Source organism: Neurospora crassa, linkage group VII, assembly GCF_000182925.2.
Source record: "Neurospora crassa OR74A linkage group VII, whole genome shotgun sequence".
NCBI lineage: Eukaryota > Fungi > Ascomycota > Sordariomycetes > Sordariales > Sordariaceae > Neurospora > Neurospora crassa.
This window is the reverse complement of record NC_026507.1, coordinates 1,280,541-1,297,900: the sequence shown is the minus strand read 5'-3', so window position 1 is coordinate 1,297,900 and position 17,360 is coordinate 1,280,541. Positions and strand designations below refer to the sequence as shown.

Below are 17,360 nucleotides of genomic sequence, written 5' to 3'. Positions count from 1 at the left end.
CCTGTGCGCTCGCTCCAGAGATTGCCAGGGACAAAGAGGCTCTGGCTGGCTTCCATGGATAGGTATCCTGATCCTAGTCATTATTGCTACATGGCCGCACACTCCATTGTCTTTGGCATATCAGAAGTTACCATCAGGGAGGTTACTCGTGCCTAAGGTCTGCCTGGATTGGCCGTTGCCCAACAAAAATAGTCCAACCTATTCCCCAGCGCTCTTCGTCGCGTGTGTTTCCAAGGTGAGTAATTTTGGTGAACACCTCTCCACATTGCGTGAGTATACTGCCCGTGTAAAGAAAACAATTAACTACGTTTTCGTCTTCACGAACTCCACACTGGCACCAATTACCTATGTGGACTACGCCAGATTTTCTTTCCTCCAGCCAAATTTGCAGTCTAGGTGCCTAATTCTCTGGTGTCTAGCGCTCTTGATAATCACTGCATCGCAATGGAGTTGTGACATGCAGCGACCTCGACTTGAAGTCAGCCACAAACCTGACATCAATCATTCCCCATCGCTTTGAGGACACCAGACGCTACCACGTAAAGAAGCGCGTCCGTCATCTGCCGATTCATCCTGGAGACATAATTGTCTACACTGGCACAGTCCGGTACTCCGAGGGCGGCGGCATCTTTGCCTGTGGAATTCAACTTTGCGCGGGAGCGGCTCTCCGGGGACATGCCAGGGCATCAGTTTCCGGTAGCGCAATAGAGGTTGCCGAGCCGTTGGCCATGTTTGACATCTTTGCAGTTGTGTTTATCGCAATCCCACGCACTTTTGCGTCAGCTTCACAAAATAGTTTTGAATGGCCGTGGACGAGCTTTTCCTTTCTTTTGTTGTTTCTTGCCTCCAGTAATCGCCCAGTATTGAAACACTTGGAGGATCACCCACAATATTTGCCCTGATTGTCATTCCGGAATCTCACTTGGCTCTTGTCTCAGCTTCCAGTCCGTCATACCCGGTCGTCGACGTGTCCATCATGAACCGGTATTTCTGAACCAAAATTGAGAAACAAGATGTTTAGTATAATATTTGACCCTTCGAGTACCTTGTCGAATCTCTTTCATGGGTGGAATTCCACCAGAGGGGGTGTATTGTGCGAGTGATCCGTTCCTGTCGGGTACCTAACTCGCGGGTAAGATAAGATAACGGTATTTGTTAGGTTCCATCCCTTTGTTATTGAATGGCGCTTCGAGAGCTGGGGGCTGGTAGCTGCCAGTGGCATGCCATCTGTGGTCGACACGTGCTGAGCCAGGGGTAAAAAACGTGGCGAATGGGCGGCGCGACAGATTGCCTTCAACAAAACGAGGAGGACCGAGGATTGGATGGATGTTGGGATCGTTGGTGGCTTATGCTTGGCTTGCCTTGAGACTTGGTGAAGGGGTTGACAGCAAGGGAGGAGGATCACTGATGATCTCGAGGGCAGAGACAAGACGGCTTTATGTTTGTAACGGACGTTGGCCACAATATAGCATAAGCTGTGAGTTGAAATGTCCCTATTACTACTGTCGAAAAGCTGAATGTTGAACAGCATTGTCACGATGAAGATCTATCTTGACATGACGTGGAGTAAGCGGCATGTTTTGAATGCGATAAGAAAGGTTACTCAGACACGGCATTGAGCCTGTTCGGCGTCCTCACAGTCGATAAAAAGCGCGGACGGGACCAAGACTGGCCCAAGCGCCCAACTCCAGCACAGTCCACCAATAAGCAGCTCCCATAGCCGGTGTTGTGGAGAAGGCGAGACGTAATCAAGCGTGACCAAGCCCAGTGCATTGCCCACTCCATTCCTCCAATTTTGACTCGGACGGAGACATCAACAAATCTGGAATCTGGAATCTGCATCTCCATCTCGGCTGAATCTGCCCGGCCCAAATCCTTCAACAACCCAACTTGCCCACGCGTGCGTCCCGATTGCTTCTGTCCCGTCGCTCAGTTGATTCTTGATGCCGGCAACGCCCTTCCTTAGTTCTCAACCCGGGTGGTAGTCAGGTCACGGTCGTACTGCGATTTGATTGTCTCCCTTCAACAACCAACTTGAAAAACTTCAATTTCTGTACGTGCTTTCTGTCTGGCCTTTCAGGCCCCCTCTCCCCTCCCTCCCCTTCATACGGGACCCCTCCTCGCCCTCCGGCTCCGTCGACGAAAGCCCCCTTCTTTGGCCAGGCCCCCTCCGAGTCCGGGCCACTGCAGTCCAGTCCCCAATTCAACCTCAATGCTGTGCCCGCCGTCGCCCTCCCCCGTCCGCGACGCAGGGCAGCCACCACTAGTGCAGAGGTGGAGGTAGCCAGGGCTTGTCGCAGGTTGCAGTTAGCACGGGCAGCTTCCACTTCCCTTCCCCTCCTCTGCCCTGCCCTCCCGTCCCGTCCTTGTGTGGGATGGATGTTGTTGCCCCGTGCCCCCCGTCCTGCCCTCCCGTCCCTGCCCCCCCCCGTCATCTATCATCACAACCACCAGGTCGTCGGCCATCATCGCCCCTCATCACCATCATTACCATATCCCCATCAGCAACGACAACGACGACAACAAACATCTTATAGCAACTGCCCTACCTACCTGGGACTTCCTCTGTGCGCATACGTGTTGCGCTTGCGGTCTGGTTCAGCTGAGAAATGCAAGCTGCTCCTTTCTGCACGCCTCGAAACCCAGCAGCAAATGGTTTGGAGAAGGTGCTTCTACCCTTCGATCCTGGGCGCCAAACATGGTCCCAGCCAGTCATTTCACGTGCCCCCCTGCATCTGTATCAGCTCCTCTTCAGTTCCAGTCCCCCCCGAGACTCTGTGCTGCCCCTATCTTCAAGGCTGCCGAATCCTACTTGCCGTCGCCAGCGAACCCTATTTTGCCCTAGTTATCCTCCTCCTCGTGAACCTGCTCCTCTTCCAAGTCTGGCCAGATTGGGGCAATGCTCGGCGCCCAACTTACATCATCGCTACTAATCATCGTCTACCTTGGACCTTTGCTGTCCTGGCCTCGCTACACAAGCTAACGCCGTCTACTCCTCATTGCAGTTTTTTAAACCTTGAGATACCCTATGTCCGACCGATTAACAAGCTCATAACCCGATTCGATACTTTCTCCCCAGACCAACGCCATTAGACGAAAAATCCGAGCTAGGCTAGACCACATCCGACCTGGACGGCCAAATAATCCGGTCAATCCGCAATTTGCATCCCACTTGCTTTTCAACCCCGCCGCATGCCCGCCCCCCCCCGAACTCGCATACAATTGTCAAAACAGCTACCCCAATCGTGTCCGGTGTCAGTGCCCCTCACCGCTGGCGCCACAACATACTCATAACATTCGCCCAACATGTTCTGGCGGTTCGGCGGCTACGCTGTTGCCAGCACAATAGAAAACATCCTCGACCGCGGCGACTTTGCCCTTGAGGAGCTTCTCGATGAGAGCGACTTGATCCAGGAGCTCAAGCAACACAATGCGAAGCTGGTCGAGTATCTTCGTGACCAGGATGTCCTCAAGAGGTTGCTAGAATACGTTGTCGCGCCCAAGCTGGAGCCCGTGGCGGCTGCTGAAAACGAGGACGACGCGGAAGACGAAAACCAGAAGGGTATTTCCCTACCCTTCACTCGACCCCGCGCCTCATCGCGGGCCACCGATGCGAGCAATGATGACAGCGCCGTCGAAAAGAAACGGAACCGCTATGCCTTCGTCGCGGCCGAGATTCTGTCGTCAGACAATTGGTCAATATTCGAGGCTCTTATGGAGAGCAAAGACCTGCTGCGCGAGTTCTGGCAATTCCTGAAGCGCCCTGCCCCGCTCGACCCCCTCCAGGCCAGTTACTTTACCAAGGTCAATGAGTCCTTGTTTGACAGGAAGACCGAGGAAATGATCGATCTTCTCAAGTCTCTCGATAATGCGGTTCCCGATATGCTCAAGCACGTCGACTGCCCCATGGTTATGGATTTGCTGCTGAGAATCATCAGCTTGGAAAGAACCGAGGCTGGGCATGGTATAGTCGAGGTAGGTGGATCAGTTTCTGCATTGGGATTTCCTCCTGTACTAACTGTTGACTCGTCCAGTGGCTCTATACCCAGGATGTAATGCCCTCTCTGCTTTCTTTCCTCGGCCCAGAACATGGCTGGGCAACCCAGACATCCGCCGCCGATTTCATCAAGGCCATCATTACTGTCTCCGCCAATGCCTCGCAAAATGAACAGACCTGCATCGGACCGAACGAGCTCACACGACAGCTTGTCTCGAGACCCTGCGTGGAGCAGTTGATCAATTACATGCTTGGTGGCGGCAACCCCCTCACGTGTGGTGTGGGCATTGTCATCGAAGTCATTAGAAAGAACAACTCCGATTACGACCCAGAGGCAACCGAGCCCAACTCGACCCCCTCGGCCCGCGACCCGATCTACCTTGGAACCTTGCTTCGCATGTTTGCCGACCATATTCCGGATTTTATGAGGCTCATCATGAACGCCCCAGCGCAAAAGGAACGCTTCACTTCCACGTTTGGTGATCATATCGAGCCGCTGGGCTTCGACAGGTTCAAGACATGTGAGCTGATGGCTGAGCTGCTCCACTGCAGCAACATGGGCTTGCTGAATGAGGTAGGCGCCGAAGAAGTCATTGCGCAGCGTGATGCTCAGCGACAGTTGCTGCGCGCGCAAGGCCAGCTCGTGCCTGTTCGGGAGCAGGAACCTCCATCCGCGGCGGAAGATATCACAATGCGCGCGGCGCACTCTTCCCCAGCGGATACCGGCAGAAAGCTGGGGGTCACCAATACATCGGTAGATGATGATGGCTTTGAGGAGGTCACCCATACCACCGATGAGGACATCACGCACGGCATCGAGGAGCTTCCTGAAGGTTCATTGCCAGGCCCGACATCGTCGTTCCTGGATAAGGACGAGGATGACTTTGTTGACGAGCCGCTGAGCTCTCCAAGGCTGCGTGTTCGCGACCACCATAATCCCATGGAGGATACAGCACCCATCAAGTTCGACGACCCGAACCTGGTGGTGGCGCCTTTGTCCCCTACCAAGAAGGCATCCGTGCCAATTAGGACAGCGTCAGCTCCTGAAGGGCAAAACGATGATGGCAACAAGACAGAAGAAACCACCGCCAACAAAGAAGGAAGTGATTCGGACCTCAAGCCGTCCGAGGATGCTCAATTGGAACTTCGCGGCGTCTCGGACAAACCCGTAGCCCCAGAAGAGATGTCTCCCCACCCGGACGATACTCCTGCGCCGCTCTTTTCGACATCCCCCCGAACAACAGACCTCTCGGAGCCTAGCCAGGACACCATATCAAAGGAGGAGCAGGCGGAGACCAGTCAGATGTCTACCGGTGGAGAACAAAGTGACCCCGATGCCACCATCGCCCACGACGCTTCTGAGGCCGACAAAAAGCATGAGCCTGTTGTTGGCGACTACCTTAAGATGCAGTTTGTCGAATACAAGGTTGTCCCCACGATTTTGAGCTTCTTCTTCTCTTATCCGTGGAACAACTTCCTGCACAACGTGGTTTACGACATTGTGCAGCAAGTGTTTAACGGTCCTATGAAGGACAGCTATAACCATAAGCTGGCTATCAGCCTCTTTGAGACGGCCGACATCACCAACCAAATCATTGGTGGACAACTCACCAGCGAGAAATCTGAGAACGAGAGAAAGACCCGTATGGGATACATGGGGCACTTGACGCTCATTGCTGAAGAGGTGGTCAAGTTTACGGAGCGCCACGAAACCGACGTTCTCACAGAAAGCATTTTGGAGAAGGTCATGGCGCGGGATTGGATCGAATACGTGGAAGGCCCACTTAGCGCTACGCGAACACGCGATAATGCCGTGCTCGGGGGTGTACGACCAGAGAGTCTGATGGGCCGTTCTGGCTCCGGGATGTCTGGCGTAGGACTCTCCGCTCTTGGATCTCTTGGTCTGAGTGGCGGTTCCAACGCCCTTGCTGAGGCAGGGTTGAATGGAGGACAGGATGTTGCGGACAGTTCGGGTGGAAATGGAATCGGGCCGTTTGCCATCAGCGCCGGTACTCTTATGAGCGGGTTTGGTAGTTCGAGCGATGAGGACGAGGACGAGGAACAGGACAACGAGGAGGATGTTAACAATGAGGTTGGTTATTCTGATTATGTCTCATCTCTTCTCCCACCCCATGACATGTTTCCCCTGGGCTCAAGTGAGCCCCTGATACCGAGCAAACGCAACCACGGCTCCTTTGTCGACGGGGAGGAGCTTGCCGAGGCCCACCATGTTAAGGATGTTGATTTCGAAGTCGATGTCGAACACAACGAGCCCTTCGAGGAACAAGACTACGAAGACGACCCAAGCAGCTATGGATTGGACCATGAAGACTTCGAAGAAGGTCTTGCCGACTTTGATGGCTGCTCTCCAGCCGTTGCTCGGAAAGCGGAAACGTTCGCACAGCGACCCCCTACCCAGACAAACTCGCCACCGCCAGTTCGATCCTCCGAAGCACTATCACCAGTGAGACCGCAATTTTCCACCCAGGAGAACCCTATCGAGCCTGCATGGGGTGTTGATGAGATCGACGCTCCACTCTATGACGACTTTGAAGGCCAATGGTCGAGGCCAGAACCAAGTCCTACCGACGCACTCGAGCTCAATCACTTCCTGTCTCAAATCAACCGGATGATCCACTTTCCTCCTCCGTCCCCTTCTCGAACAGAGGACAGCGACCGAATATGATCATGAGGGTTCGATCCCCAATCGGAACCCTCTGACGCGCGACTCGGGCAACAATCCTTGCTCTGCATCTGCTTCACGACGTCCGAGCTGTCAGGGTTATTCTTCTGGTTGAGGGTGTTGTATGATTAAAGGGCGCCAAGGACATAGTGGGCTAGCAACTTCGGACATGTTTTCCTCGCATTTTTCTCCTTCTCACTCCAGTGGATACTCGTGATCAGGTTCCCTTCCTCGGGGCCGTGGTCGGTTCTTTTCTGACACCAAGGGTGCCGCAACGCCAAGAAGACCCCCTTATGCTTTCCATGGTTCCTTCTATCGTTGCATATCACCTACATTTCGCACGATGGCATGATCTCTGTCTCCTGACCCTTTATCCGTGTTACTACGCAGTTGCCAGTCGCTATGCCTGCCCGATTCTGCTCACGTTTTCTTGATTCACATTCCACTAACTGTTTCCCTTTGTTTGTTTCTTTACCAGATGCGAACAATATGCTAATTCAGCATGCAGTTCCGTGCTTATACCGATCCCCTCAACGCCAACCTCTCAAACTCGATGAATCCACCTTCGATTCCACCGCCCCCGCCACCACCTCCCCCGCTTAACATTCCTCCTTCTCGTGCGCGTCTCCAACTTGCTGCCAGGCTAGCTATGAACAAGCGCAACGCTGAAGCTGCAGCGAATGGCGGGCAAGAGGGCGGCTCGGCTCAGGCCGACAATTCCACCGGTTCTGGTACATTCAGCCTCCCAGATGAGTCAGCCAGCGATAGCCTCCGGAATCCCTTTGAGGATGAAGAGGACGAGGATGAGGACAACGATGGCAATGGGTCTGGTAGCGATGATGGAGAGTTGGATAACACAGCCCATAACGGCTTGGGAGGTAGTACGTGGAATCGTGGGTCCTGGTGGCGCGGTATGGTTCCCGGTGGACAGAAGAACAAGAGCAGCGGTGATAGCCAGGACGCAGAACGATTCGGGGATGGGCGCGACAGCGAATCTGATGATGGGGCTGACGGAGATGAAGTGGTGGATGATATCGACGACGAAGAGTTTGGAGACTTTGCCATGCCTGAGGTTGAAGGCAACGCCCAAGATTCGGAGCAGTCGCCTACTTCGGGCCGTACGGTCTCTGGCATCGACCCTGCGCGGGAGAAGATCCTGGTCAAGCCGCTCCCAGTCCATCCGAGCAAAAGCGGCAGTCCGTTTGGTAATCTGTGGCCTTTCTCTACTCCTGGATTCGGCAAGAAGGATGAGAGGGAGGTTACGACGTCTTCGACGGGCGAACAGGGCTCCGAAAGGCAGAAGGAAAATGCTAGCCCTAGAAGCGGTGTTCCTATCACAGAGGAGCCCAAGGAACTGGATGCTGTAATGGAGGATCTGGTTATCGGCGAGGACGGCAAGAAGATCAACCGCGCGGTTGAGGCGAAGAGGAGGACAAGTATTGAGGATCCGGATGACGACGAGGCGGAGGAAATCTTTGTCAGCAGGCCAACCGGAGCACGCTGATCCACACCATACCCCTGGAGATGATATATATGTCGCTTGGTTCTTGTTGGTTGGTGGTAGAGGTAGTTGAGATACAGATACACACAAGACGGTCACTGTCATGATCGGAACGATGACGATGGGCGGGTGGAGGTAAACCGGTGCCGGATCCCTTACTTGTTTTTAAGTTTGTATTTCTAGCATTCAGACCCACCGAAGCAACTTCTTTGCAGTCGCTAGGGTTCTCTCTTTGCGGTCATATCGTCCTTCTTCCATTATTTCTTCCTCTAATGAATCGCGTCGGCCGAGAGCTCACGTATACCAAGTAGGCGTCGGAATCTCCCCCAACAGCATCCATCTTCCAACCTCCCTCCGCTTATACGCGATCGGATCATGCAGCGTATGCGTCCTCAAGTCCCGCCAGAATCGATCCAAGCCGACCTTACTCGCCGTCGCCCTTGACCCCGTCACCTCAAATACATCAGTTGTCACCTTAAGGCCGACGTCCGTCACCACAATCTTTGCAGCCGCAATCAGCTCGCTTATCTCACCTCTTTGCAGCGCCGTCACCTCCCCCCGGTTATCTCTGGTATGATTACCAGCATAAGCAGCAAAAAGACCAGAAAGCCGCTCATTGGCCTGATCAACCAGCGCCGTGGCCGCCAACAAATGGGCGTGGTGCGTACCGTACGTGGACAAAATATAAAACTCATCTGTTGCCTTCTCGGCGGGAGCAACGGTTTCGCGCTCGCCGCCTGAAAGGTACGGCCATGGCCGTGTGCTCTTGCGCGTGTAAGCAGCTGCTCGGTCCAAAGCCGCGAGCGCGATGCCGAGGTAGAAGTTGGTGAAGACCAGTTGGATAGTGGGAAGCAACAAAGTGGCAAAGGGGACGCCTAGGATGTCTGGCAGGGGTTGTTTGGTGGAAGCATCCCAGCCCAACGCGTCCTCCCAGGAGACGACAACGTTGGAGATCTGCGCTGAGCCCGATTCGGTCAACCGGAGACCGATGGCGTCCCAGTTGAAGGAAAAGGTGATGCCGGGGTCGGTGGTGGGTACGTAGGCGAAGATGTGTGCGCCGCCAGACTCGGGGAAAGAGGAGGAAGAGAGAGAGCCTTCAAGCACGATCAGATCCGAGACGGCCGCGCCGGTGGTGAAGTGTTTGGAGCCGTTAAAGATGATTTTGGCCGAGTTGTTCGGGTCGGCGGTGATGACGAGGTCGCTGTCGCGCGGGTTGACGGCACCGCCGACGAAGAGGTTTTGTGACGTGATGAGTGCAGTCCATTTGGTGATTTGGGAGGGGGTGCCAAGGATGGAAGAGGAAAAAGCCCAGAGGAGGTGATATCCTAGCAGCATGCCGATTGAGCTTTTTGAGGTGTCAGTCTGTCAGCATACGCCCTCGATGGCTGCTGTTGATGGTGGTAAGGTGGTGAACTCGGGGCATTCTACTTACCCATCACCCTTGGCGACTTCCCGAATCGCCTGGTAAGCCACGCTCCATGGCTGTTCACCGCCGCCGTACTCCTTTGGACCAAGGATTTTGAGTAGGCCGGAGTGTTTGAGGAGAGCCACTTCGGCACGGGGAGTCCTGTTGGCTTTCTCACGGGCGGCGGCGTCGGGGGCAAGAACTGCGGCCACATCTTTTGCGCGTTGGACCCAACCTGCCGAGTCGGAGGGGAGCGTTGACCATTTAGACTCGTAATCTTGGTAGATGGACGGGTCGCTGCTTGAATGGGCGGTGTCCTGGTTGTTTTGGGAGGAAGCCATGGTGTTGATGATGATGTTATGGTTGTGAGATGGGACAAGTTGAAGGGGTCACCAGACAAAGTTTTGGTAATGAAAAGGATGTGAGTGTCACAAGTCTACGACGACGACGACGACGGCTGAGATGGCGGTTTGCCTTTCATTATAAGTTTTATCTTGTTTTTGACGCTACAGAGGTTTGGCTGGCAGCCATCACATGCTCCTTCCTCCAGTGATCTTCCTTTCTCAGGATTGCGCACTCAGACATCAACATTTCGCAAGCAAGGAGGAAGCTCGATATCCCATGTCCCCGGGAGAAGCTAAATTTCGAGATGTCGACCTGGCTTTCGGGTTTTCTGTACCCAAATATCACCGCTTTCGGACCCCAGGGATTTACGATCTAGGCTTCTCGCAGGTCATCGTCACACTAAGTCTTTGATCTTGCTCTTAGAGCCTCGTCATTGGTGAGTGTTTCCTCACCAGATGCAGGTCAGTATTGTGCAATCAGTCCAACGGATGATAACATCTCATCAATGCTCCCTTCCAAACTAAGTCGGGAACAAGAGCTTTCTCGCGGCAACCCGCTTTGGGACCGATCCAGACCAGAACCGGTTCATGCGCTATTCACATCTTGACACCCCAAGGCCTCTTATACAGGGGATCTCTTCATCACCAACATTATAGCTTATTGCGCCTTTCATGCATCCCGAAACCGCAACCACAACCCACGACAACACCGACCGATCGTCCAACTCCACATTTCCCCGCGCCAAGCCCATCATTTCGTGATGAGATGGGTTGCGACTCACATGGCGTCATCTGGTCGCAATATTGTGAGAACCGACCGACGGCAGCTCGAGACCCGAAAAGCGACTTCGCACACAAGATGATGATCAAACAAATTCAGAAGTGATGTGGTGCAACTACAAGACGCCAGCTATGTGTACGCCAGTTGAGCTGAGAGGGGGAATATCGAGCCTCGCCCTTTTAGCCAAGACCCTTTCCCTTTTCAAGCAGATTTTTCTAGCCCCTGAGCTGCACTTCTCAAAGAACAAATATCATGAAACATATCGATCTTAGCTTCCCAAAGCAAAGCATATAGATACTAATGCCAAGCACGCCCAAACAGATACCATGGTCGACGCCAGCACACTCAACAGCGACCCTGACCGGCTCCTCTTTGCGTAAACCACCTTCACATTCTTCTGTATCCCGGCCAGCCGGTACTAACCTGAAAGCAGCTACTGGGTACCCAACGTCTCCGGCGGTCTTGTCGTCTCCAAGATTCCCCAGAACACGGGCTGGGATCTCAAGTCCAACGTCCGCTATGCCCGTACCGCCGAGTCCGTCGGCTTCGAGTACGCTCTCACTCAGATCCGCTTCACTGCCTCATACAGTGCCGCGTCCCAGCACGAGTCTGTCTCGTTCTCACAAGCTCTCCTTCACCACACCGAGAAGCTGAAGGTCATTGCCGCTATCCTTCCCGGTCCCTGGAATCCTGCTGTCGTCGCCAAGCAAGTGGCTAGCATTGACAACTACACCGATGGACGTATTGCTGTGAACATTGTTTCAGGATGGAATAAGAGCGAGTTTCATGCTAGTAGGTCAAAAAGCCCATATAAGCTCAAGTGGTAAGACGAGAATAACACATGGTACTCCACAGTCGGTGAATGGTGGCTCGACCACGCCGAGCGCTACCGCCGCTCCTACGAGTTCATAAAGTGTCTACGTGGCATCTGGACTGCCCCGGAAGACGAGGGCTTCACCTTCGCCGGCGATTTCTATCGGTTCCGCAACTACAAGCTCAGCCCCAAGCCCATCGCCAGCCCGCACCCCGAGATCTTTCAGGGCGGCAACTCGGATGACGCCAAGAATAACGGCGCTGAGGTTTCCGACTGGTATTTTATGAACGGCATGGACCTTGAGGGTTTCCGGGCGCAGGTCGCAGACGTAAAGGAGCGCGCCAAGAAGTTCGGCCGCGAGAATGTTGTCAAGTTCGCCGTCAATGCCTTCGTCATTGTCCGCGACACCGAGGAGGAGGCTATCCGCACTCTTCAAGAAATCCAGGGCAAAGCCGACGTCGAGGCTGTGGAGGCCTTCAAGAAGGAGGTCCAGAACGCGGGAGCCAGCGCAAGCAACAAGCAGGGCATGTGGGCGACTAGCACGTTCAAGGACCTGGTGCAGTACAATGATGGGTTCAAGACTAAGCTGATCGGCACCAAGGAGCAGGTGGCTGAGCGAATCGTTTTGCTCAAGAGCTTGGGCGTCAACCTGGTGTTGACTGGCTTCCTTAACTATGAGGAGGAGGTCGAGGCATTTGGCAAAAATGTTATACCCCTTGTGAGAGAGCTTGAGAAGCAAGGGAGGGGAAAGGACGAGGCGTTTGAGATTGAGAGGACTGGCGATGTTTATAGGAAGTAAAGAGTGGGGGGATATGGTCGGACCATCAAGGGACCACGTCGTGTCACAACGGTGATCCCGCCTCTTTACATGACAAGAATGACAGGAAAGGGATAAACACTGCGATCCAGCACTGTGCAAGTGCAAAACTAAATGGGATGGAGTTGCAAAACATCAGAGCATGCAAGAAAAAACATGCAGGTTCAATAGGTAGGCAGTGACGGCAGGTACAGTCATCTTATCGATAAAGAAATGTTTATCGATAAGATACGTATGAGGTAGAGGTAATTGATCTAATAAAGGAGGCGCCGGACCTTGGGATTTCCCTTTTTCTTCCTTGCACCATTCAATTTATCAATCCCTCGCATTGGTTCTCATCCCCTCTTTCGGGCAGTTCACTGCTTATGAATTTAGGTGACTTATTTCTTCCAAAGGCACTATGAGTTGATAAGAGTTGGCATTAAATTAGGTAAGTGAGGTAACTAAAGAAAACAAGACGAGCAGCAGTCCATAGCTAACCAACACAAGCCAGATGGGATTTAGGATGGACCAAGGTACAGGATAATTGACCCCGTACTCGTCAGTTCCCCGCCATTCTGACCAGACAATCGGGCATGCAGACCTGATGAGCTAGAGTAGCCTCACCGGGGCCAGGCGACATCCGTCCATCTCTCCATGACGGACACCAACCGAAATCCAGACTGGTTAGACAGGAGTAACCGTGGGAGTGGCCTGGATGCAATTGCTTCCCGCATCGGACCCGTTGCCGCTGGAGATGAATATTTGAGAACCGCACTGCACGAGGTTGTGCCGTCCATCCGCCGAGACGGTAAATCGCCCAGTGCTTGCGTCGACGCAGCCCTTGATCCTAGCCATCGAACCGGCCGCGACGCCGGCGTCAACAGAGTTTCTGTCGCCCATCTTGACCTGCACCGAGGCAGCCGAACTACCGGTCGAGACATACAGGATGCTGTTAGTGCCGCGCCCTTGGACAGAACCGTTGCTGTCCAGAGTCCAGCTAGCCGCCAGCTGCGTGGGGGCTCCTGTGCCGCCGTAGCCTACCCAGAGGACTTGGTTTTGAAGCCCCCATAGCCACAAGCTCTTCACCCCCGACGTCGCAGAAGTATATGGCGTGGAAACCAGGAAGTTGTAGCCTGTAGGCTGGCAAGTAAGCGGCACAACGGTGCTGGGCGTCGACGTAGTGGTCACGGTGACGGTGGAGGTGGCGGAGACGGTCTCGGTGACGGTGACGCTGTCGGGCACATCTGTGACGGTTTCGGTCACGGTTCTTGCGTCGGTGGCGGTTGCCGATACGATGGCGGTCTGGGTGCTGGAAACAGTCATGGGGACGGTAACTGTCACCTCCTCACCGGGAACCATCACAGTCACGATTTCGGTCTCGACGGCAGCGGAGACGGTTACCGTCACGGTGGCCAACTCGACACCCACGCACTTGCATGCCTTGACATACTTGGTCCAGTCGGCACAGTCGGCCGACGCATACTCAGGCAGGGTAGAGGGAGCAGCAACAACCGTCCGACGGAAGACGGTCGGCTCGGCGAGATAGTATGTTGCAGTTGAGGTGACACCGGGGGCCAGCTCAGTCGAGGTGGTGGTGAGGGTTTGAGTCAAGGTGCGCGTAACCGTGTCCGTCTGGACCGGTCCGGTGGATGTGACCGTTTCCGTGTGAAAGAGGGTCTCTGTCAATCCGGTTTCCGTGGTAGTTTCGGTGAACAGATCGAAAGTTGTGGAAGTGAACTCGGTGACCTGGTCCACCGTGGTAGTTACCGTTTCGGTGGAGGTAGTTGCGGCCGCGGTGGAAGTCACGGTGACGGTGCCGAGGTTTGCTGAGCAATCGGCAAGTCCGGTGTCGGCGAGGGCAACCGCTAAGGATGATGGTTAGACGAGATTCGGACTCGCAAGGGAGATGGAAGGGAGAAGATTTACCTTTCAAGCACGTATTACTGCGACAACAAGCAGCTGAAACGCCTTGTAAGAGGGCAGCGCCCGAGAGAGCGAAAAGTCCCAAGGTCTTCATCGTGATGATGGTGATAATTCAAAAGAGTGACGAGGGTGAGATGAGGAACTACTCTGCTGACCGTTACCCGAGCCCGACACAGACAGGACTTGACCAAGTGGGATTCAGTCCCCTTTTGTAGGTAGGTATTCTGCCATTCTAGGTCTTTTCTGCCTCTGACGCTGTCCATCGTGCGATTTTGACTATTCGAGGCGCTATCATTTTACCTCAGCTCTCTACATCCTCGCAAGCCTCGACCATTTTGAAGCCCCTACTGGGTCCCGGAAATGGATGATAATTTGCTAACCGGTAGAAAACCCACACAAACAGTGTTTGACAAGGGCTACCATTCGCGGAGCTACGAAAGCCTATCGATAGCCCGATTGAAGAATTCAATAGTGTGAGAGTGTTTGCACCAGGCGGCTGAAAGCGAGGACCTACCTCACCTCACACATGCCCTCGACCTCGGCCCTCAATCGGAGCGCCAAGAAGGCGCCAAGACACGCCAAGACTGACCTCGGCCTTCAATCGGAGGACTTCAACGTACACAAAAATGAGAATTGGTACTGTGCTGTCTTACCACAAGCTAATATCAATAATATGATAATGTATACTTATTTAGGTTTAGCTTTCAAAAACTTAATTTTCTACAATCAGTTTCTAATATATTAAAAATTAATTTCTATCAAGTACGTAAGTATATAGTATTCTATTTACTTCTTACCTTATATATTATATGAATTTAAATATTTAAAATAAATATTTAAACCGTAAATTACTTTTTAATATATTTCTTAATATATTAGTAATTAATTTATATAAACTTTGAATTTTATATAAATATAAATATTCAATATACTTTTTACAAATATATATTCATTTATAATTTATTATATAATATATTATAAATGAATTTTATTTTTCTTTCTACTTAATATATTATATTAATGTAAATATTGAAGATAACTATTAGGAATATAAATTAATTTTTAATATATTATTTAATATATTAGAAATTGATTTATATATACTTTGAATTTTATATAAATATAAATATTCAATATAATTATTGTTAGTTTAAATTAATTTATAATATATTATATAATATATTATAAATTATTTTTCTTTCTCTTTCGACTTAATATATTATATTAATCTAAATATTTTAAATAATTCTTAGGAATGTAAATTAGTTTTTAATATGTTAATTAATGTATTAGAAATTAATTATATATACTTTGAATCTTATATAAATATAAATATTCAATACTAATTTTCCAAATATAAATTCATTTGTAATAATATATTATATAATATATTACAAATTAATTTTCTTTTTCTTTCTCCTTAATATATTAGAAATTAATTTATAAATACTTTCAATCTTATATAAAATTCTTTTTACTTAATATAATAATTCTAGGTGTAATTCTATATATAGTATATTATTAATATTAATTATACTTTATTTACTTTGTACTTTATATATTTAATTAATATAAATATTTAATATAACTATTAAATTTGAAATTGATATATATTTATTTTAAATCTCATATAAATATAAATGATTAATATATTAATTCCGGGCGTAATTTGATATAGACAGTATTATATAATATATTATAGTTTATTTTTTATTTACTTAATACTTTATATTATTTTATATATATAATATAATTATTGAAAATATAAGTCACTTTTAATATATTTCTTAGTATATTGTCAATTAATTTATTTATACTTACCCTAAATTTCCTATTTTCACAAATACTTTATATAACTATTAAAAATATAAATTGATTTATAATATATTAAGTAATATATTTAGATTTCATTTTTTTTAATGAATAACTCTATATTAATTGTTATACTTTTAACCTTAAAGCTTATGTTAAGATTATTTTAATATAATTATTAGCTATATAAATCAATTTCCAATTTATTAATTTATATATATAAAATTGGGCTTATATTAATATATAATTCTATAGTATATTCATTTTTGATTATTATATATTGCTATTAATATAAATATCAAATATACTTATTATATATATAAATTAATTATTAAGAAATCAAAAAGTATATAGAAATATTCATTAGAAATTATTCTCTATATAGTAAAGAGGTTTATATTAGTTTCATTACTTTAAAACTTATAAATAATCTACTTATATTTATATCAAAATTATTTTTAAGAAATATTAATAAGTATTAAAATATATTTTTAATAAAGTAAGTAAAATCTAGTTCTATATATTTATTAACTTCACGTTTATAGTATTTCCATTTTTTTATTTAATTTAATAGGATTATTTATTATTGTAAATTTTAATTTAATATATTTAATTATATAAATTTTAAATTCTTTATCTATAGCTTCTTATCAAATTCTTAGTATTTTTAATATCATTATCTAAATATAACAAATTAGTATAATATTATAAATTGTATATTTAAAATCTTCTATTACTATTTTAATTCTGTTTATATAAAAAGAAATATCTTTATTTTAATAAATAGATAGAAAATATTTTATAAGAATATAAATAATTTAATATAATAGGCTTCAGAACTGAGAAATTAAATTCAAAATATAATAGAAGTAAATATAACTAATATAATTTTAATATAAATTACCAATATACACAAATACTTTTAAAGAATTAAATAAATACATTATATTTGGTATTAAGGGATTATTTACAATTTACCTTTTAGAATAAAAAATTTAATTTAAAAATTCTTGTATATATATAATCTTTAAAAATCGACTTTTATTTTATTTAATAATATATAATATTATATATATATTTATATATATATTTTACTATTTCATATATATATATATTTATTCTGAAATGGATTTTATTTCTATTTAATATATAAGACGTATATCATATCTTTGAATATATATAATATATAGCTTAAAGGTTTTTATTTTTTGTCTAAATCAATCCTGGATTATTTAAAGACTAGTTGAAAGGGAATAATATAATTTTATTACTTCTCAACTTGAAAATTCACTTACTTTTAT

The 17,360-nt window shown here is 48.2% G+C and overlaps 4 protein-coding genes across 8 annotated transcripts; 2 read left to right on the top strand and 2 right to left on the bottom strand.

Annotated features, from left to right (window-relative positions):
• Positions 1-1,817: 1,817 nt before the first annotated feature.
• On the top strand, positions 1,818-9,988 carry NCU15835. Of its 3 annotated transcripts, none has more exons than XM_011397041.1 (4): positions 1,818-2,053; positions 3,006-3,975; positions 4,035-6,089; positions 7,189-8,874. In XM_011397041.1, exons 2-4 carry the CDS (start codon positions 3,307-3,309, stop codon positions 8,182-8,184), a joined length of 3,720 nt encoding a protein of 1,239 aa, XP_011395343.1. In that variant the 5' UTR covers positions 1,818-2,053; positions 3,006-3,306; the 3' UTR covers positions 8,185-8,874. The 3 variants fall into 3 exon arrangements, with proteins under 3 accessions (XP_011395343.1, XP_011395342.1, XP_011395341.1); XM_011397040.1 differs by lacking the exon at positions 1,818-2,053 and adding an exon at positions 2,409-2,666 and having other exon boundaries at positions 7,189-9,988; XM_011397039.1 differs by lacking the exons at positions 1,818-2,053; positions 7,189-8,874 and adding exons at positions 2,409-2,666; positions 6,250-7,105.
• NCU10016 (thermophilic desulfurizing enzyme family protein) lies at positions 8,476-9,927 on the bottom strand (the record flags this gene model as incomplete). The annotated part of the gene is made up of 2 exons (XM_952971.1): positions 8,476-9,526; positions 9,614-9,927. 2 exons carry the CDS (start codon positions 9,925-9,927, stop codon positions 8,476-8,478), a joined length of 1,365 nt encoding a protein of 454 aa, XP_958064.1.
• On the top strand, positions 9,959-12,608 carry NCU10015 (methanesulfonate monooxygenase). 3 transcript variants are annotated; one of them, XM_011397006.1, is made up of 4 exons: positions 9,959-10,367; positions 10,457-11,087; positions 11,145-11,503; positions 11,567-12,608. In XM_011397006.1, the coding sequence occupies exons 2-4, from the start codon at positions 11,038-11,040 to the stop codon at positions 12,322-12,324; spliced, it is 1,167 nt and encodes a 388-aa protein (XP_011395308.1). In that variant the 5' UTR covers positions 9,959-10,367; positions 10,457-11,037; the 3' UTR covers positions 12,325-12,608. The 3 variants fall into 3 exon arrangements, with proteins under 3 accessions (XP_011395308.1, XP_011395310.1, XP_011395309.1); XM_011397007.1 differs by lacking the exon at positions 9,959-10,367 and having other exon boundaries at positions 10,733-10,846; positions 11,033-11,087; XM_011397008.1 differs by having other exon boundaries at positions 9,959-11,087.
• Positions 12,609-12,659: 51 nt separating this feature from the next.
• NCU10014 (hypothetical protein) lies at positions 12,660-14,689 on the bottom strand. The gene is made up of 2 exons (XM_952969.3): positions 14,251-14,689; positions 12,660-14,189 (listed from the first exon to the last, which is right to left on the bottom strand). The coding sequence occupies exons 1-2, from the start codon at positions 14,339-14,341 to the stop codon at positions 13,009-13,011; spliced, it is 1,272 nt and encodes a 423-aa protein (XP_958062.1). The 5' UTR covers positions 14,342-14,689; the 3' UTR covers positions 12,660-13,008.
• Between the last annotated feature and the right edge of the window lie 2,671 nt (positions 14,690-17,360).